The sequence below is a fragment of the Desmodus rotundus genome, chromosome 2 (assembly GCF_022682495.2).
Source record: "Desmodus rotundus isolate HL8 chromosome 2, HLdesRot8A.1, whole genome shotgun sequence".
Lineage (NCBI taxonomy): Eukaryota > Metazoa > Chordata > Mammalia > Chiroptera > Phyllostomidae > Desmodus > Desmodus rotundus.
In genome coordinates, this window is record NC_071388.1 from 209,114,210 (window position 1) to 209,135,616 (window position 21,407).

At 54.0% G+C, this 21,407-nt stretch overlaps 1 protein-coding gene across 2 annotated transcripts; it reads right to left on the minus strand.

The window, feature by feature from the left end:
- Positions 1–47: 47 nt before the first annotated feature.
- Positions 48–20,062, minus strand: ING5 (inhibitor of growth family member 5). Of its 2 annotated transcripts, none has more exons than XM_071220764.1 (8): positions 19,982–20,062; positions 17,733–17,804; positions 15,558–15,724; positions 14,783–14,894; positions 14,551–14,644; positions 7,373–7,508; positions 7,173–7,234; positions 48–1,153 (listed from the first exon to the last, which is right to left on the minus strand). In XM_071220764.1, the coding sequence occupies exons 1-8, from the start codon at positions 20,016–20,018 to the stop codon at positions 1,012–1,014; spliced, it is 822 nt and encodes a 273-aa protein (XP_071076865.1). In that variant the 5' UTR covers positions 20,019–20,062; the 3' UTR covers positions 48–1,011. The 2 variants fall into 2 exon arrangements, with proteins under 2 accessions (XP_071076865.1, XP_024419848.1); XM_024564080.4 differs by lacking the exon at positions 48–1,153 and adding an exon at positions 2,079–5,488.
- Between the last annotated feature and the right edge of the window lie 1,345 nt (positions 20,063–21,407).

The following is a 21,407-nucleotide window of genomic DNA, read 5'->3' on the forward strand; positions in this document are numbered from 1 at the left end:
AGTCTTCAGCTGCGGGGACAGCCGGCCTCCGCACACACTCCCCTCCCGAGGGCCGGCCCCACCGCGGTCCGCCCCGATGGGCCTCACAGGGTAACTGCCCACTCCCTCCTACTGCGGGCCCCCATGGGACTCTGGGTCCAGCAGCCTCGAGCCCTGGCTCCCGCTCCGGACAAAGGACTCCAGACATCCCTGCGGGTCGGGAGTGCTTTGCAGGCAGAACCCGAGCTAGTTCCCAAAGCTGCCCGCCAGGCAGTGGCATCATTTTCCTGAACAGAGGTACTAACTAGCCTGGGACGGGGCTGCTGGAGGCCACAGCAGGACAGCTGCCTTCTCCAGCAGCCCCAGGTGTCTGTCTGCCTGATACCTGACCGGCTGCACGCTCAGCTCCAGCCTGGCCTCTGCTCTGTGGGGCCTGCTAGGCACCAGGGAGACACAGCAGGAGTGGGGAAGGAACCTCTGGCTCTCACCGCAGCAGCACTTGTGCAAGGTAGCAACCTCATCCCACTCCCTCAGGGTGCTGCAGCAGCCAAGGAGAACCCTCGCCCCAGAGGTCTGAGTCCCAGCTCCATGGAGCAACCCCTCGCAGAGCTCCAGTGGCACCAGCCAGGTCGCACCCACTTCTGCAGTGGCTGAATCCCCGCGGAAGGGCACTTTCCCCATCAGTTGTGGGGCCAGCCCCCCTCAGAGCAGAGTCCTAGTCAGTCCCCTCCTGCACATTGCCAGGTCCAGAAACGCCAGCTTCTTCCCCTGGCCTCCAGGCTTAGGGGTGGCAGCTACCTCCTGAGATTACTGTTCCCTCAACCCTCTGGTACCCTAAATTAAAATATTACAGTAACACGTGGCTTCTACTTTCCTGGCTGGTACAGCTCCTGGCATGGAGTAGGGTCCACCTCCCACCTGTGGCTCCCACGGGTCCTACTGAGGCATCTCCAGCGCCTCTCTGCTCATCCAGCTCCACGATGTCCCAATGACCAGGGTCTGTGGCCAGATGACTACAGACAGCAAGAGTGTTCACGTAACCCTGACTGAAGACCAAGACGGCTTTGCCAAGAACAGACCAGTCCTTGCCAGACCACTGGCCGGGTGCCGAGTGTGCCGATGTGCCCCGGTAGCAATGCTGCAGCTGGAGTCTACGTCCTCATCAACTGCATTCCTGCAGGTAAATTGGGAGTGTTAAGTACATCCCACTGCATCTGTCTGTCAAGGATATGTTTGCAGAGAAGCATCGATGTAAGAGAGAAACATTGATCAGTTGCCCCCTGTACGTGCCCTGCCTAGGGACCAAACCCGCACCCAAGGCAGGGCCCTGACTGGGAATTGAACCAGAGGCCCCTTGCTTTGTGGGGTGACACCCGACCGAGCCACATGGGCCAGGGCATCACTGTCATGGCAGGGAGAGGACAGAACCAACCACCCAGAGACACCCAAAGACTTCTGGCCCCTCCTGCCTTCATGGCCCTGGCTCCATGGGTCAGTCACTGCAGTGGTGCTGCCAGCTGTCGGGTCTGTTCAGTGATACTGGCAGGCCCTGGGAAGGCAGCCACTAAGACACACATGACTTCCCACCTGAAGGCCAGATGCCCTCGCTCTGACTAGTAGTAGACCAATGGCATCTGGGGCCTCTGGGGACTGGTAACAGTCCAGAACCATGAGGACGACCACCCCTACCCCAGAACAAAGTGTTTTCTTTCTCCCAGGTGTCACCCCAAGAAATGGCTGCAGGTGGCCTTGGAGTGCTTGACGGGGCACAGCCGATGCGGGACCCCAGATCTGTGAACGGTTTCCATCTGGAAAATGGGTGAGGCTGTGCCTCTCCTTCATGGGGACCCCACTGGGTTTTGGGACCCTGGCTACTAACTCCCAAGGAAGGTCCTAAGAACTCGTTAGTCCCCAGAGGGGGTCTAGACAGCTCAGTGGTTCCAGACAAAGCTCTTTCGGTCCCCACACAGCCACTCGGCGCACCTGCACCCACAGCTTGCTCGTGAGCCTGGGAATCACCTGACACTGCAGCATAGCCGGGACCCAGAGCTGGCCGCTGGCCCAGATGAGGCCCAGGGTCCCACCCAGGCCCTTGGCCAGCAAGATAAGCCTCCTCCAGTTCTCCTCGTGTTCCCTTCGAAATTCAACACAGGATCTACTTGCCACCTCTGGACACAACGCCGAAGCTCTATCATTTCCCAAGATGATGCATTCTCTAATGTTTGTTCCAAAAAATACTTTATTTATTAAACAATATATCCATAATCTATGACATGATCCAAAAATACAGATATACATCTTTACATTATTTAATAAAAAGATTTACAATATTATCTTTCCTTTGCAAAGGAAACATAGATAATAATTCCTTGGAAATAAAATGTAACATTCGTGTTAAAGCTGCATCATCTTTTTGGATGAAGTGTGGTAAAGGTGAACACCACAACACACACACATAGAAAGAGAGAAACTTCACAGAACAGTCTCCTGAACACGAGAATTCCCTAGATGTCCCGTTTCAAACACCTCTCGGCATAGCAGTGACAACCCATCACTGTTCACTAGACACTGAGGACACTAACCCTGCAACGCCCATGAGGAGCACCCAAATCCGGTGACGGGCAGGCCTGCCTGTGGCACGTGGACAGCATTATTGCTTGAAGCAGCCCCTGCCAAGGGCTGCCAGGGACGGGACAGGAGGCAGTGCAGTGTGGCCGTCAGGAGCAGCACCGACACACAGCTGGCTGTTGTCCCCATGCGTCCCAGCACACCTTGCCCCCTGGCTCCAGGGACCCTGGCCAGTCCCTGTCTGGTCCACCCGCCCAGGGGCCCAGCCTGCACAGTGAGGAAGTCACTCAGACCGCAGTCCAGCCAGAGATGTGAGGACTGGGTCTGACAGCACGTTTGTTAGTGCGGGTATGTCCTGTTGGAGAACAAGGAGGCTTCTCAAACTGCTGGCTGAGAACACAGCACTGAGACCGAGGAAAATGGTTCTGCTTCTCCTCTGAACAAGATGCTGCTCCCCTCACCAGTAAACCCCCAGCCATGGAGGCCCCACCCTCACCCGCAGGGCCCAGATCCTGCAACCCGGGGGACGGGGTTGGCTCCACAGCTGTGTCCAGGATCCGATGTGGGCCCAGCAGACACTGAAGGAGGTCTGGCCAGAATCAACCCCAGGCCTGAGGGTAGCCAGGCCATGAGGAGCAAAGCTCTGTGGTGCTCCAGCCGTCCCCTGCAGGACCAGAGCTGGGCCAGGTGGCAGAACATTCTTTCCCAACCAGACGGCCACTCTGGTGTCTTTCCGACTCAGACAGTATTAACAGTCGGGAACAGCATTCAGTCATCATCCGAACAACGTCCCAGAGCACCTTCCTATCACGCTCATGTTTTCCATTTTTGTCAAAGCTGTCTGCATATTACCTTGGGATGTTACTGTAACTGGTGAAAGTAAACACTAGATAAGCACAGACAGAACTGAGGTCAACACAGGATGCTACACAGTGACAAGCAGGATGACAATGCTGAACTTAAAAAACAAAAGCTTAAGACAGGTCAGCCAACTTTTCCTGGGAAACAAGTATGGCCTCAGGAATCCAGGTGACAATCAGAACTAGCCAGCCATCGACCTGCATCCACAAGCACTGTGTTCCCATGGCAACAGCATGCATGTTCAGAGATGAAGTGCAAATGTTAAGTTAGCTTCTAAAGTATCATCACAGGCTTACTGTACTTACCTATCCTGTCCACAGAAATTGCTAAAGGAGTGAAGAAAAAACGTCCCCAACTGATCCCCCACAACTTTAAACGCTCGTCACATGAAGCTAAGGTACTAAACACAAGCGGGCCTCACGTTCCTGCACACCCACCTGCTCCCTCAGAACAAGAAGGCTTAAGATCTGAGCGCTCATCAGGCAGCTGCTGACGCCTCCCCTAACCACCAGCCCGAGGCTGGAAGGGTCACGCAGGCTGAAGTGACCCACCCACAGTCACTGGGAAGCAAGTCCTGCTCCCTAAGGTCACTCCAGAAAGGACAGCAGTCTGGACACATCCCGTGCAGGTTAAGACCACTGTGGACTGCAGATTCCAGGTGGGCCCCGGCTGCCCTCTGACATCCGCTCCCCTTGGCCAAACTGTGACTCATTTGTGGGGAGCGGCTGGTCTAGAACAGTTTCGCCAGTTCCTCTGCCCTATTCCTTCTCCTTGGTGAAACACTGGAAGCTGGGAGAGGACGCAGTGAACAAGGCCATGGGGAGGGAGCAGCGGGCCACTCCAGGACCCTCCTGACAAGGAGGATGAGATTCTTCTGCCGGGCGTTTCACACCTCGATTCTACCTCCTGGGTTTTTCTTCTGGCAAGAGGATCCCTGACTGGCCTGAAGTATGTGGGGTAGACCCTGGAGAGTCCAGGGCGCTCCCAAAAGCCACACTCTAGGTACCGTCACGTGTGGCTCTCAACACAGCAAAGGTATGTCATGTCCCCAAACAGTACCAGAGAGGTGGTTCAGAATCGGTTTGGTGAATGCTGACTGAACAGAAAGTACACACTAGTTTCCTAACTTCATTCCAGAACTGCTATTGTGGCACAAGAAATTCACAAATCACATCACATCATTGTAGTCCCTGGGACACGCTGCTGACCCAGGGTGCAACACAAACAGGTTCAAAGTCGGCTCCTAGTAGACTGGACTCACTGCACACACAGACCCACTGTCTTCATGCGGCTACAAGGGCTTCATCTTCACAGTAAAAACATCTGGAATTCCCAGAGACTCGGAACACCAGCCAGTCTGTGGTGCTATCCCTCATCTGCGCTGGTCGTGGTGACCGACGGCCCGTCTCCAACCCAGAGCATTTACTCCAGACAGTAAAAGCCTCGGGAGGAACCAGCAGTCCAGAGGAAAAGGCAGTGCACAGCCCAGCAGAGCGGCTGCAGGGAGGAGTCAGCACTTCCCCCTCAGCTGCCAGCTCCGCCACACCGGGTCCAGAGGGCACCTTCCAGCCACACCCCTCAGACCGCACAGGTGCGCGCACTGGCATAGACGAGGTGCACAGGGAAGGCTCTCAGGGCTGCCTCAGACATGGCAGACCACGCCAGGCTCACAGCTCCAGCTGCACAGTGGTGGCAGTGTCTGCTCCCTGCTGGCACGTCCCGTGGCACCCAGCACACCGCACGCACACAACCACGGAGTCACTCGGGCTCCTAGTGGGACTGCCGTGCTCGGTGCCGGGATCTGTACAAAAAGTCACGAGAACAAAGTCATGTGGCAAGTCCCCATAAGATCCCTCCTCTGTGCAAACAGGCCTCAGGGGGGTTCTTGTCGGTTTTAGGAAATATCCAGAATTACAACTGGTCACTGTTATTAAATATCATTCGAATCAAGGTAGTTTTAAGATGAAGATAAAATATTGCAACGCGAATGACGGAGTGTATCAACTTGCTCTTCTGGCCCCGACATCAGCCTCTGCCTTACTTCTTCTTCCTCCTCTCCTGGACACACCGTGGACAGAACCTGTGACAAGAGAGGCGCAGCACCGGCCCCTTGCAGAGCTCCACTAGCATCAGGAGGCCCAGACCCCCATCTCCCGGTGAAGCAGCACCAGAAGAGAGACCCACACACACAGTGTGCAGCTCTCCCGCCCAAAAAGTCCCAGCAAGTCACTCTGTCTAGCACATCTGTTTTGAGGTCGATAGATACAAATCCATCCGCAAAACCGCTTTCAGGCATGAACATTCCTTCTGCTCAAGCTAATGGTTCGCCAGTAACCAAAACGGACACGACACCGCTGTTGAGCTGGAGGCCTGCAAGGGTGCCGCACAGCATGCACGCCGAACCAGGCAGCCCAGACTCCCGGCCCACCCTGCAAGCTGAGCAAATCCCAGAGCCTCAGACATACAGCACCCTCTGGGTCACTGGTGGACCATGCAGCCACAGGGACACGGGTGACACCCCAGCCCCTCCCCACCATGCCATTTTCCACCTTGGGTCCCTATCAGGAAGCAGCTGAGCTCACTCAGGCCCAGCTTGTGTTAGTGAGTGGACCCTGAGGACCCCCCTGCCCCTGCCTGCCCCGACCCTACCCCTGCCCCTTGGCCCTGCCTGACCTGTGACCCTGACCCAGCCAAGCCCTGGAGAAGCTGCACCCAGCACCACGCTCACTCCCAGTACACACGCTGAGAACTTGGCAGTCAGCTCACATCTGATTGACAGGAAGGAGCCTGCACACACGGGAATCCCTAAAAGGACCACAAGGAAATTGGGAGGACAGTGGGGCTGGGTCCCTCCCTGCCTCCCAGCTCTGCTTGTCCTTCCAGAGGCGAACTGTTTTCCAAGGCTGGCTAAACTCTTCCACCAGGAGCCCCCAAACAACTCAAACCCAGCTTGCCCAGATTCACTAACCAACACCCTCCCACCACCTCATGCCCCTTCCGTGGGCTCTGGAGGCAGCCCCACCACGGGCCACCCAGATCTACCAGGGCCCCACCGGCAGCCCTGTCACATTCCCATCGCCCACACCAAAGGCCACTGTCAGGGCTGCCACGGCCCTTCTCAGACTCGCCAGTACGTCCCAGGGAGCCTGGGGAGCCTGCCGGGACAACAACATGGCCGAGACACTGAGCCCCCACCTCGCTGCCACCTGCTGAGGTCCTGGGCGAGGCAGACTGCTCTTGGGGCTTCCAGCCCCACACACACAAGCAAGGAAGGTGACGCCTCCAGGACTCCAGCACGAGGAAACAAAACCAGGGGTTGATATAAATGATGTCACGGGGACGACTGAACACCAGGGTGTAGGAAAGGAGCAGCTCAGTCCTGGGCATGGACATCTCCCACCAGGCAGAGCGCCGCCCACCTGGGCCCATCCGTTCCATGCTGTGCTCCTCACCTCAGTAAACTTCCCCAGCGGAAAAGAGCCCTCGCTCCTCTTCTATTTAGGGTTACCTCTGCCTCACCCAGAAGAGTCAGAGAGCCTGCTCTACAGCAGAAATGCAGGTGTGTACAAATATGAAAAAAGGTGTCCCAGGTGAGGTGGGCAGAAGATGGCCCTCACCAACTTGGTCGGGGACCAAGGACCAGCATGTGGCACAGCTGGGTCCCCACAGCCACACCCAGAGCACCAGCAGCCCCAGTGGGGAAGGCCCAGCCACCCGCTCCCAGGCTGTTCTCGGGAAGGAGACAGAGCAGCGCCCCTACTGACCATTTTCCTTTGGGCTTCGTGGTCAGGTCCACACAGGCAAAGTGGAACCACTCAATCGGACACTGCAAGGTGGAGGGAAGAGCGCAGTGAGTGTGCTACATGCCAGATGCGGAGACGGCCACCCCAGCCCCTCCCCACCCAGGGCCCCACAAGGAGAGGCTGCCGTGCCCGGCTTCCCGTCTCAAGTGCCCACCACTCACATCCGGATTGTCACAGCCGATCATCTCCCCGTAGGACACCTGGTGGCAGAGGCAGTAGGTGGGCTCATTGGGGTCCACGGGCATGTCCAGCACGTCGGAGGGATGCACAGACAGGATGGTGTCAGTGAACTCGGACCTGCAGGGACACAACAGTGCTGAGCAGCAGGCAGGTGGGGCACATGGTCCCCGTGGCTCCAGACAAGGGGGGGGCACCAAGACCTGTGAAGGGAAAAGCGCTCACCTGCTGGCACGGGACCCAGGCCCACTCGGGCACATGAAGCCATCCCGTCTTGGCCCCTTCACAGGGACAGGACCTGCTCCCAGGGCTCCCCCATCAGGCCCTCGGCTTCCTGGGTCCCTTGACCCCCACTCCCTCCCCAGGGCAGGCACCTGAGAACCCTGCCTGAGTCCCACCCCAGACAGGCCAGTGGTCTGAACAGGCCTGCCCGCACCAGCTCTCTCCTGGTCCCTCCCACGAGAAGGGCTGGCGTGTTCCCACCTGCACCCCCACACACCTTCTTCACCCCAAAACTCACAGAACCCACCATCTCCCCTCACCCTCCCTGGAGATCTAAATCTTGGGAGCCCCCTCCACATACCCAGTGGCCTGCCCATCAGAGGGACACTTCTGACTGCCCACCAGGAAGCAGGCCCAGCACGGTTCACCCTCCGCTCCCCTCAGGGTCTCTGACCCACAGCCCAGCCAGCATCCTGCCGAGCCCACTCCTCCCTCCAAGCACTGCCCACAGCTCTCAGAGGGGCGAGTGGGGCAGACATCCACCCGTCACAGGGAAGGGACTAGGCACCTACTCTTAGTGGGTCAGTATTGTTGAGACAAAGCTGCGGGCTGCAGGCTCCCTCGGTGCAGGCCCGCCCCCCACCGGGAGCGCCAGGGCTGCAGGCACTGCCCCTCAGGGGACCGGGCCCAGGGGAGGCTGGGCAACAGCAGCTGGCCAGGACAATGCCAACGTCACCATGAGGGGATACTAAAGGTCTGCTTCCCAAAGGGCATCACCCCTCACCTCTTCCGGTCTAGGAAGGTCCTGTGCCTTTGCAGTCACATGCCAGGCTCCATAGTGTCCCTGGCCGCCACAGAGCCCCAACATGGGCAGCAGCCCCCCAGCATGCATGCCACCCACGCAGGCTGCAGGCCCAGCTGAGTCTCTGTCCTCTGCTGTGTCTCTGGGAAGAGACAAGATTTACTCTTTCTACCTGAAAGCCACAAAGGTCACAAGGACCGGCCCATCCGTGGGCGTTACTGCTGCACCAGGCAGTGTCACAGCGGTCCTCAGGCCACACGGAAACCTCTGTCTGTCACCGTGGCTGTGTCTCACCCACTGCTGGCTCTGTCCTGCCCCCAGCGGCTCACCCTGAGTAACAAAAATGTCCCCCCCAAGGCAGACGCACTTCCAGTCCCCTCTGAAGCAGGCTTCACAGCCCCGTGTCAGTGTCCTGCCAGGTCTATGGAACTTCGGCTCCAACAAGAACACAGACAGACTGTGTTTCCAGCCAAAGGTCAAAATGAAATCCCCAGAGCACGAGGAGGACAAGAGGTCGGAATCCAGCCTCTGGGAAACCCCACCGGTCACAGTCCTTCTGAAGGAAAACTGAAGAAAAGAGAGGGATAGAGGAAAACTTACATACTAAAGAGACTTGAAGGACTCACCTGAGAAAAGAAGAGAAAGAGACCTCTCCTCTGACCATGACAGAGTAACAGGTACTGACCCTGCCCCCCTACTGTGAGCAACTAGAAAACCAGACAAAATACACAGAATGACTGCTCCCAGACCCTGGACCCGTGGCAGCAAGCACTGCGCGCTCCGGAGAGGGTGAGCCGGTGAGAAGGCTCCGCTGGGCTGTCTGCCTGCAGGCACTTCCCCCACCGCAGCCCAGTGGGGAAGCCAACAGCATGGTGTCAAGAACCAAGGAGAAAAGTCAAAGTTCAGGGAGCATGAGACTGCTGGACTTCGGGGGCAGGGTGCTAGGAAGCAGGAGTGAGAAAGAACACACTCCAGAAATCCGCCAAGAAACCTTTTCGAGTCCTTAGCTAAAAACTAAGCTCTCTGTGCACAGACCAAGAATCCCCAAGGCCAGGCAGAGCGCACCGGGCAGCTGGGAGCTGAACAACGCCCAACGCTCACACACAGGGTAGACACTCCCATTATGGAGACCGGGGAACACCAAGGGCCTTCAGGAGAGGACTCGGGAGGGTCACGCCTAGCTGTAAGGCTTCGCCAACCCCAGAGTCCTGGCTGCCCTAACCTGTGAGTTAGCAAAACACAGCCTGAGACTGGCTGCCTGTTTCTGTAAATACAGCTCCTCTGAAACACACTTTGATACAAAGCAGCACAGTTGAGTGGCAACATAAACAATTTAGCCTGTGAACCTAAAGTATTTACTATCTTGCCCTTTAATAAGAAGTTTCTTACAAAGTTTAAAAACAAGCCTACAAAAGATAAGGTAGATCCATGGACAACTTAACTACTGACCAGCATCTTAAACATAAAGAAAAGCGGTGCCGGGTGGTTCGGTCTCCTGGAGCACTGTCCCGTGCACCAGTCACCGGTTCAATCCCCGGACAGGGCAAGCACAGGAGGCAACTGATCAGCGTTTCTCTCACATCGATGTTTCTCTCTGTCTTGCTCCCCCTACCCTTCCTCTCTCTCTAAAAAATCAATAAAAACATCGAGTGAAGATTTTAAAAATAACAACAAAAAAATAAATTAAAAAATATTCCAGTCCTGGCTGGTGTAGTTCAGTGGACTGAGTGCTGGTCTGCAGACCAAAAGGTCGTTGGTTTGATTCCCGGTCAGGGCACATGTCTGGATGGCAGGCCAGGTTCCCCAGTGGGGGGCACATGAGAGGCAACCACACACTGATGTTTCTCTCCTTCTCTCCTCTTTCCCTTCCCCTCTGTCTAAAAATAAAATAATAAAAATCTTTTTAAAAAAATCTAAAAAAGGAGAACCAAGATGGCGGCGTAGGTAGACATACTGCGCCTCCTCGCACAACCAGAACTGACAGAAAATTGAACAGCAAGGAAGTCCGACACCAAGGAAATAAAAAATAAATATTCATCCAGACCAGTAGGAGGGGCGGAGATGGGCCCAGTTTGATTGTGGGTAGCGGAGTGAAAGACTGAAATCCGGTGGAGAGGGGAGCGGGCGCCATTGCTCCCTCTCGGCCCCTCCCCAACGTACAGCCTCACAGCGCAGCGACCAGCGTTACCTCGCCCTGGTGAACACCTAAGGCTCCGCCCCTTTAAGTAACAGACGCGCCAAGACAAAAAAAAAAAAAAAAAAAAAAAAAAAAAAAAAAAAAGGCCCAAATGACACAACACTTCAAAGCTCCAGAAAAAATACAACTAAGCGAGGAAGAGATAGCCAACCTATCGGATGCACAGTTCAAAACACTGGTTACCAAGACGCTCACAGAATTAGTTGAATTTGTTTGAAAACCAGATGAAAAAATGAAGCCTATGCTAAGAGAAACAAAGGAAAATGTACAGGGAACCAAGAGTGATGCTAAGGGAACTGGGACTCAAATCAACGGTGTGGACCAGAAGGAAGAAAGAAACATCCAACCAGAAAAGAATGAAGAAACAAGAATTCAAAAAATGAGGAAAGGCTTAGGAACCTCCAGGACATCTTGAAACGTTCCAACATCCGAATTATAGGGGTGCCAGAAGGAGAAGAGGAAGAACAAAAAATCGAAAACTTATTTGAACAAATAATGAAGGAGAACTTCCCTAATCTGGCAAAGGAAATAGACTTCCAGGAAGTCCAGGAAGCTCAGAGAGTCCCAAAGAAGCTGGACCCAAGGAGGAACACACCAAGGCACATCATGATTACACTACCCAAGATCAAACAGAAGGAGAGAACCTTAGAAGCAGCAAGAGAAAAGGACACAGTTACCTACAAAGGGGTTCCCATAAGACTGTCAGCTGATTTCTCCAAAGAGACCTTACAGGCAAGAAGGGGCTGGCAAGAAGTATTCCAAGTCATGAAAGGCAAGGACCTCCATCCAAGATTACTGTATCCAGCAAAGCTATCATTTAGAATGGAAGGGCAGATAAAGTGCTTCCCAGGTAAGGTCAAGTTAAAGGAGCTCATCATCACCAAGCCCTTGTTCTATGAAATGTTAAAGGGATTTATCTAAGAAAAAGAAGACAAAAAATATGAACAGTAAAAATGACAGCAAACTCACAGTTATTAACGACCACACCTAAGACAAAAACAAAAGCAAACTAAGCAAACAACTAGAACAGGAACAGAACCATAGAGATGGAGATCACATGGAGGGTTGTCAATAGGGGAGTGGGAGGGGGAGAGGGGGGGAAAGGTACAGAGAATAAGTAGCATAGATGATAGGTGGAAAATAGACAGGGGGAGGGTAAGAATAGTGTAGGAGATGTAGAAGCCAAAGAACTTATAAGTATGACCCGTGGACGTGAACTATAGGGGGGGAATGTGGGAGGGAGGGGATGGGCAGGATGGAGTGGAGTGGGGGGGGGAATGGGACAACTGTAATAGCATAATCAATAAATATATATATTTTTTAAATCTAAAAAGAAACCCCCCAAAAGAATTTCCACTGACTTGTTATGACAATCAATGCAAGATGGAAGAGAGCAGGACGGCATCCCTAGTGCTTACAGAAAAATGTCCACCTCAACTCCTACAGCCTCTGAAAATACCCTTCAAAAACAGAGGTAAATAAAGACATTCTCAGAGAAACAAAAACTGAGAAAATTCACTACCCCCAGCAATACCCGCCCTGTGAAAAGGTTAAAGGAAGTTCTCCAGGTAGATGTGAAATGACAAGGGATGGAAATTTGCATCGACAGAAAGAAGTAAAGGGCCTGGAAATGCGAACCACGTGGCCTGACTGTAAAGCTTCGTCTCACATTTTACAATCCGTTTAAGATAATCCACAGTTTAGACCTAACATCATAAGGGCAATCTATTGTGAGGCTTATCACATGTAGAAGTTAAAATTTTCAAAGTAGCACCAGGGTCAAGAGCAGGAAGGCAGAGCAAGGGCACAGGTTCTTGTGCGAAAGAGCAGGAAGTCCAGATTCTGCGAGGGAAGGGCAGAGGCTGTCAGACTGGATGAAAGCAAGGCCGACTATGTGCCCCCTTCAGGGGCCCACTCTAAACACAGAAGCGTAAGCACGCTGGCAGTAACACAACGCAGAAGGAGACACACACCATGCAAAACACTCGTTGGCAGCAGCGGAGAGACTATACTGGTAGCAGACAAAGCAGACTTCGAGACAAAGAGTGTAACGAGGAATAAATAAATAAATTTCACAATGTTGAAGAAGGCAATTATTTTTTTTAAAAACTACATGCGTATGTAGACCCAAGACCTTTAAAATACCTGAAGCGACCCCTGACAGAACAGAAAGGAGAAATCAGCAAATCAATAGTTGGAGACTGCGACCACCCTCTCTCACGGAATGAAACACCACGAAGAGCACAGAAGACGTGAAGGCCACCGACCTAGCCCTCTGACTGAGGTCTGCAGGGCACTCCACCCCACAGCAGCAAAAGCACACGCTTTCCAAAGGCGTCCGGGCCGTTCGGCAGGACAGGCCTTGAACCACAGCCCAAGTCTTAATCGACTGCAGAGCATTTCGATTACAGAGTGTTCTCCGATCACAACAACGTTTAAACAGGAATTAAAATCAGAAAGTTACACCCAAAACCCAAAATTTGTACTTGGAAACTGAGAAACCTCCTTATATATAAGCTATGGGTCAAAGAAAAACCACCAAGGAAATTTTAAAATATTCTGAATGGAATAAAAAAAGAACATATCAAAGTTTGTAGGATATAGCTAGAACCGAAATTAGAAGAAAATTTAAAGCTTTAAGCATCTGTTAGAAAAGGAAGGTATGAAAATCAATGATCTAAACTACTTCTACTTAAAATGCTACATAAAAAAAAGCAAAGTAAATCCAAGTAAAGTAGTAGGAAGGAAATGATAAAAATAAGAGCAGAAATAAATGTAACAGAAAACAGAGAAAAACCAATGAGACCAAAAGCTAGTCTCTGAAACAATCAAGACGAAACGAGAGAAGACACAGATCACCGTGTCAGCTGTGCAGACCCCCAACACCGAAGGATCGCACGATGTTATAAACAACTTGATGCCAATAAAGCCGACACCTTGCATGAAATGGCACATCTCTGAAAGACACATTACGAAAGTGACTCGAGCAGAAACAGAAAGCCCGAACATTTCCTTAACTTTAAGGAAACCGAATGCAGCATCAAAGCGTATACTTAAAATGAGAACACATCACTGCACGTAAATTACTCCTCAGCAGAATCATCTCGAAGGTTAAGGTCCAGGAGTGCACTGGTGGGGACAGAACAGGAAGAGCGTGGGGCACACTCCGTGTTAAGTGGGGGTCGTGCTGGCCTGGGCAGCGGGCGGAGGTCACGGCCCCGACAGCAGGTCAGAGGCCCTGGCTACAGGCACGTGCCTCTCCAGCAACTCATTCGACGACACGTGTGTTGGGTCGTGTTCTGCATCCCTGCATTGCTTTGTAACACAAAGGCTGGTACGAGGACGTTTTTAAAAGATCAAAGTTTAAATACTAGGTTTAATAACCAAGACTTTTGCCTTTTTTGTCGAGATTCAACTGTTCTGACCTCGCCCCATAACTGTCCAAATCATCCCCACAGAGCCAGGTGGGGCCTCCCCATCTTCTCTTTAGTCTAAACAGCACGTCTGAGAAGCCAATGCTACCACCATCCGGGGCGGTGGGCGGGAGGCAGCCTTCAATGAAGCATCGAGGTCGAGGTACGTGACGTGTTTAATACATGTAACCACATGATAATGTATACAAGAATACATTTATATATGAACGATCGACTGATCCACAGGCAGTGACTACAGTGTGGCTTCACCCCACCGGTAAGCCGCTGGCACTCCTGCACGTGTGCCAAGTCGGGCCGGGCACAGCAGGCGGTCCCTGAGCACCAGTGCCTACTGGCCACATGCGGAGCTGCTTCGAGGTTTGAGGGTAGACAGACCCACCCACAAAAAGCCCACAGAACTACTGCCACGTGGGGCGTGTGAGCACTTCCTTGCTGCCGTTGGTGTTTACATCCAGCCAATACCAATGGTGCAGTCTGGGGAGAAAGAGAAAAGAAAAGGCCGCTCACCCGCCTTTATGCTTCTTCTTCTTTGGAGTGTCTTCCTCTGAGGCCCTCCTGCCTCGGCCCCGGGAGCCTCTCTTCTCTTTCTGGCTTCGGCCTTCTGAAAGACAAGGGAGACGCAGTTTTCGCCACAGCGCACGCCAAAGCAGGACAAGACTCGCCACCACATCTTCCACCGGGCTCCTGGCACGTTTACCACGGTGAGGAGTGCCACATAAAAGGAAACGGGCAGACTTGCTTTTTACGCCTCGTCCTCCAGAGCTCTCAAAGTCACTGCCCTCCAGCTTGTCCTTCAGGTCCGCTTCGAAGCGTGCCAGGTCTGCATCGAGCCTCCGAATGTGTTTGTCCACCTGCACAGAAGGACCTCCCCGTCACAGTGAACAGGAAAGGAGTGGCAGCCCAGCACAAGCCAACCACACCGCACTGAGCCTCTCCGAGCCTTCCCCTCACAAAGCTCCCTAAGGCGAGGTCACCGTGTCCACGTGTGAGAAATGGCTGTCTCAGACACCCCAACCGCACAAACCCTGCTCAGGAAAAACCATGGTCGGCAGGACCAAGACACAGAGCTATGACACGCAATGGACTAGGGTAAGGACATTTGAGACCAAGGCTGGACTTAAAAACCCGACGAACATACAGATTCTTAAACAAAATAAGAAAAGAAGGATAACAATCCCTGGCCGGTAAGGCTTAGTTGGTTGGAGCATTGTCCCATAGATCAAAGGTCAAGGGTTCAACTCCTGGTCAGGGCACATGGCGAGGCTGCGGGTCTGCTCCCCAGTTCGGGTGTGCACAAGAGGCAGTTAGTCGACGTTTCTCTCCCTCTCTCCCCACTTCCCCTTTCTCTGAGCATTTCCGTGGGTGAGGATTCAAAAAAAGTAAACAAAAAGGATGGTTTCCCCAGCCAAATAAGTAAGCAAAAGGGCCACGAAAACCAGCGCAGCCATGGCCCCATCTGCGCTCGCCTGGAAACATCACCGCCAGAGCCCAAGCTACCCGCACCGCCGCCTCACCATCTCATAGGTCTGCATGGCCAGCTGCACCTTGTCGTCGCTGTACTCCTTGCACTTGCTGTAGGCGCTCTGGATCTTCTGCAGGTGCTGCACCCGTTGCTCTGCGGACAGGGTCTTCACCGTGGAAATGTACTCTGCGGCCAGGAGGTCAATCTCCGCTTTCTTATCTGACAGAGGAAGGGTGGAGAGCTCATCCTTGTCCGAGATGCCAGGACCCACTCACCAGACTGGCAACAGATGAAGCCTGACACCACCACGTGTCAGCAAAGTGAGTGACACACACCCCGAAGCACTGCAGGTGGGACACGTGGGCACAGCCCTCCGCAGCAGCGTGTCCGCAAATAGCATGGCATCACGGGGCTGGGCAGACACTCTAGCCAGGGTGAGGTGCCCGGGACCATCCTGTGTATAGCTGCTGTCCCAGTAACACACATGGTGCCCGCTCAGACTCTTAAAAGCCCTCACATGAGCAGTGAAGTATGTGTTCACCTTACCCGACACCTGACGCCCTACTCTTAGGTACCCCCCCTAAAGAGTCAGATGCCAGGATACACGTGGGAAAACATCCATAACTGCAGGAAACAAGAAACGACCCAAATGTCCAGTCCTCCCTCAAATAGATACATGAGCTGTGGTCCAGCAACAGAAAGAAGCAGCTGCCACTACACAGAACAGCATCGATTAATCCACAAAAGGGACACACAAAGGAGGACACCCGTGTACTCCCACGACATCAAGGTGGGGCAGACACGGCTTCCGCCCCGGCTCAGAGGTGAGGGAACACCACTGCAGGTGGGATTCACGGTGGAGGCCCCAGCAAGGGTGCCAGAAGCTCCACCTCCCCAGGAGTCTCACAAGGTCATGATTATAACTGTGCTTGTTTCTCAACGTAAATCTGTGTTTCATAATAAAAGAAGTCTCTGTACTCACTAGTCCGGATGCTATGCCTTAGTGAAGAACCACAACTGCTCCAATAAAGAAAACCAAATGAAACATGAAAATCACCCTCACCCAACCAAGCTCATCGTCACGAAAGGTGAAGCCTCAGGGAAGAAGACAGCCCAAACCTTCCCAACAGGACGAGGAAAGAGATCACATGTGTAAAGAGGGAGGGATCCAAATGGCATCGGACTTCTCCACAGCAATGTGGAAACCAGGGTCCAGGCCACAAGGCCTGTCCCATGCTGGGGGGATGACAGTCGCCCCAAAAGGCTACATCCAAACCAGGAGTTGACTGTGAGGCCAGAACAAACACATTTTCAGACTCACGACGTCAGAAGAAATTTATCATCCCAGGTACCCTTTTCCAGGAGGCAACCAGGGGAAAAGCTCCTCCGAAATAAGGGGGTTAAATCAAGGGAGAGGACGTTTACGACCCAGGAAACGGTCCCAACTGAAGAGGAGAAAAGGGAGCACCCAGGAAAAGCTAGCACCTGCCTGTGCAGCAGGCCCGGAAAGCACTGGGCAGACAGACCTGCAGGGCAGAGGGATCTGCAGAGGTCTCAGCGCAGAGCCAGAGCAGAACCTGGTGCAGCAGACACCTGAAAATGCAGAACATGGAATAGAGAGCCGACGATCAAAGCTACTAGGAACTCCAACAAAAGCTCAGTTGTTCGAAAAAGATCGCATGAGCACAGCGTGCCACGTGGCTCAGGCACAAACTGCCTATGGAGCGGTCCCAATGGAGACGCCATCACAGGTGCAGCACATTGCTGGTTCCAGGCCACAGCACCCAGGACACGGGGCGGGGGGTACATGGGCTGGGTGGAGTACAACAGGAGAAGTAAAGCCTCATAGGAACTGAACAGATAAAGTCTAAAGGTGAAGAGATATAAAATAAGAAATAGCAGCAAAATGTCATGCTTAGAAATAGGGAGTTAAATACTAAGAAAGCAGAAAGAACTATCTAACTTTTTAAACTATGCATACATAGTTTGAAATTAGAGTCTTTTAAAAGGAAAAAAAGGTAACAAATATTTTGAATGCCGGAGGGGATGATGTGTGTAGATCTGGAGAGGCATAAGAATCCAGTGCCAGCACACTCTTAAGACGCCATCCGAAGCCACAGCCTAGGGCAGGGCCGCAGCCCCACTGCACCGGGTCCCCTGGTCACCCAGTGCCACACCAGGGTCCTGGTGCCTCCTCTCCTCGGCTGTACTGAAGGCCTGAGCCCACCTTCTGTCCTCTGGTCCAGCTCTCGCATCAGCTGGAAATTCCTCTGAAGTTCACAAGGAAGGTTCTCGATACCTGAAACACAGGGACATGGATTTATCAGTAGGAGCCCACAAATGTGCCACTAGGCTTGAAACCTACAGTCTACAAGTAATACGCCCACTTCTCTTCTCTCCTCTTCTCTTTCTGTTAGGGTTTGGAGAGAAACAAGTGCATCCCCAACATAAGGAACAGGTTGACACACTCCCGAAGCCACGGCTCTGGAGAAGTTAGAGGGGAAATTGGAAACAAGCTGCGAGCGTGGGCAGGGAAGAGAGCTGCGTGGCCCTCACCCTACTCCCTCCTGTGTAGGTCACCCACCACAGCCAGCCAGGCGAAACCGTGGGTCCTCTCTGGTCTTCCCCCACCTCACTCTGAAACCCAGCACCTGGGCAGCACAGACCTGCGCTGCAGAGAGAACTTTATGCAGGATGCCAGTGCTCTTTGCGCCAACCCAAAGTGCGGGCACTGGCCACATGGGGCCACTGAGCATGCGAGATGAATTCGTACTGTTGGGGCACCGAAAGTCTAGTTCCACTCAGGTTTAGCTCATTTAAATGTAACTAGCCAGCCTGGGCCCTGCAGGTGGAGGACACACCGCATGCTGCCCACCCGTTTGCACTGCCATCCTCCTTGTCCCGGCCAACCTCCCCGCACACCTGCACAGGACCAACAGGCCCCAACTGGGCTCCTGCGTCCACTTGTCACCCCTCCTCCACTCTCCCCGAGTGCCAGTGGTCTTTTCAAGAGCTCAATCTAATCTTTCAAAGCTGCTGCTTAAAGCCCCAGTGCTCCCCAGCTCCTCGGAGAGCCAGGAACACGCCCAGCAAAGCCTCCGAGTTCTGCAGGGAAGGGCCACCACCAGCTCTGCAGACCTGTCGGGTTCTTCACGGCCTTTATACCCCTATGAACTTTAAAAAATCCATCTGCCCGTGTGACAGTGAGGGCCAGGAAAACAAGGATCGTGTCTCCTTTCCTGGGACACAGGAAGAGCTCAAGGAGCAAGCAGGGGCCTCCATTCCTGAGCCTTCACACACACATTCCTCAGACCTGCCCACAGGGCTCACCGGACAAGAGGGCTGGACAAAGAAGGGCAAGCCCCGTGCTCTCCAGCAGACACCTGGGTGCAGGCCTCTGCATGACAGTGGGAGAAGGGTTCCCCTCCATGTGCTCTCCTAGTAGACTCGTGCTCAGGATGTGCCAGGAGAGCAGAACAAATGGCCAGGATTGGGTGACCCCCTTGCGGGGAGATGATACCCACTGTCTCCTCCAGAGCAGGACTCACTCCCTACTCAGCAGCCTCAGGTGGGGCGCCCAGGTCCGAGTGACCAAGAACAGCCCCGGTGCAGCACAGTGCTCCATGCCCCAGCCAGGGCCAGACCTAAAATGTGCGTGGCTCTGACAAGGTCCTCAGCCTCCATGAAATGCGGAGTAACTATCTGCTCAGGAATGGTCAGAAGGGTCCATCCTGAGCTACAGGTAGGCAGAAGGACGCCTCCCAGAGAAGCCTCACGGACACGGCCCCTGGGCACCTGAACCAGCCCCGGAAGTAGCCTCGCGGAAAAGCAGGCGCCCTGAGAGACCTTCCACCCTATCTTCCAGAATCACAGGCTGAGGATCGGCGCCCAGAAACGACTCCAGAAACCCCAAGGCTGGGACTCCCAGGTCTGCCCCAGAATCCAAGGGGGTTGGGCCTCCGAACACTTTGTAAGGCTTGACAGGTGGGAGCCAGGCCAAAAGCCAGTAAGGGCGAGGCCTAAGAACTAGACTTCAGAGGGGCCGGGCAGCGCCGTGGGCGGGGCCTAATGGGGCTAGGCCTAGTGGGGGGAGGAGCCTATCGGGAAGAAGGATCAGGCCTGGAAGAGGACGTAACCAAGGAGGGTGTGGCCTAATGGGGCGAGGCCTACCGGGGCGGGGCCTGACTGGTGATGGGGCGGGGCCTATCGGGGAGAGCCCGGCCCAGCCGCAGTCTAGCCCCGCCCCGCCGTGACGCACTTAGAATTGGCGCGGCCGTGCTGGCGGACCCAGCGCCGCTATCCCCGCGCGCGCCTCACCCTCGTACCCACCCCGCCTCGCGCGCGCCCCCGCTGCCCTCGGGCCGCCGGCTGGCCCCACGAACCCCGGGGTCCGCGCGCGGGTCCTAGTGTGCGGGGAGTAAATTGCGGGGAGGGCTCCGCGCGGGCGGCGGCCCGAGGAACACAGGGGGCACTTACTGTCCAGGTAGTGCTCCAAGTACATGGCGGTCGCCATCTTCGCTCGCGGCCGCGCTCTGGATCTGCGCGGGCGGGCGGAGCGGCGAGAGATCGAGGGCGGAGCCGGCGCGTTCACTATTAATGAGCCGCGTGCGCGGATTGGTCAGCATGGGGGGCCGCCGGCGGCCGGGGCCGCCCCCTGGCTTCCGGTCCGCGGGGTGTGTGCAGTCGCGCGGGAATGGGTTCCGGGCCGCGCGGCTTTCCCTGTAGGGGCGTGGGAGCGTGGGTGCGGGGGTTCCTGATCCTAGTTTCCTGGACGCCTTCTTTGCCTGAGCGGCGCTGGCACTTGGCCCGGGGCCCCCACCGACCTCTCCTGGGTCTAGTCTGGCGCAGAGCAGGTGCCTGCGAGTAGTGAAGAACGTGGTCCCGCAGCTGAAAGTGTCCTCGGAGTGCACCGGGTGCGCGCAGAAAAACGGGGTGTCGGGGCCACCACGTGTCTGTGGGGATCGGGGAGATGCTGGACCCAGAGCTGGTCTTCCCCAGAGCGTCTTGGGGGAGGGACTCTGCGCGACCTCCGCCCGCCCAGCATGCCCAAGGGACAGCTGGACCCCTGAGGGGAGCAGCCTAGGCCTGGAACCGCGCCCCTCGTCGTCCCCTGGAATTCAGTTGGCCACCCCCTGACCAATGAGTAGCAGATGCCTTATTGAAAATGCATGCTTAAAGGTGTACTTCCCTTCCTGAGTTCTTCCCTAAACTCCCAAATTTTTAAACATTGAAAGGCTTTTGTCAATTTTACGTTTATTATACAAATTCAAACTATTCAGGAACTCAAAAAGGAGTTTCCCCACCTCTGGAATGTACAGAAATGTGACTATCTCGTTCACCTTTAAGTCCAAATTGTAGTTTTCCTGCATTCTTTTTGGCCCAATTTAATACTTAATGAGAAGGCGCTCACACGCATGCATACATAACTAAATACTACCCATCTTTTTTATTGTTTTAAGTGGCTAAGTTTTTTTAAGATTTTTTAAATTTATTTTTAGAGAAAAGGGAAGGGAGGGAGAAAGAGGGAGAGAAACATCAAAGTGTGGCTGCTTCTCGCGTGCCCCCTTCTGGGGACCTGGCTGGCAACCCAGGCATGTCTCCTGATTGGGAACCAAACTGGCAACCTTCTGGTTCACAGGCTGGCCCTCAATCCACTGAGCCACACCAATGGGTTTTTTTTTTTAACAGACTTTATTTTTCAGAGTAGATTTGGGTTCACAGAAAAATTGCTAAGAAAATAGAGTTCCCGTATACCCCTTCACACATAAACACAGTTTTCCCTGTTATAAACAGTGGTGATCTGGTACACCTATTACAATTGATGAAACCATATTGATACATTATTTTTATTTAAGATTTTCTTTTTTAGAGAGGAGGAAGGGAGGGAGAAAGACAGGGAGAG

Coding starts and splice junctions, on each gene's coding strand:
- ING5 (XM_071220764.1), bottom strand. CDS start 20,018: ATGGCGACCGCCATGTACTTGGAGCACTACCTGGACA. Junction 15,725..17,732: donor GCTGGACCAGAGGACAGAAG/GTGGGCTCAGGC, acceptor TTCCTCTGTCAG/ATAAGAAAGCGGAGATTGAC. Junction 7,509..14,550: donor AAGAAGAAGCATAAAGGCGG/GTGAGCGGCCTT, acceptor GTGTCCCTGCAG/GTCCGAGTTCACTGACACCA.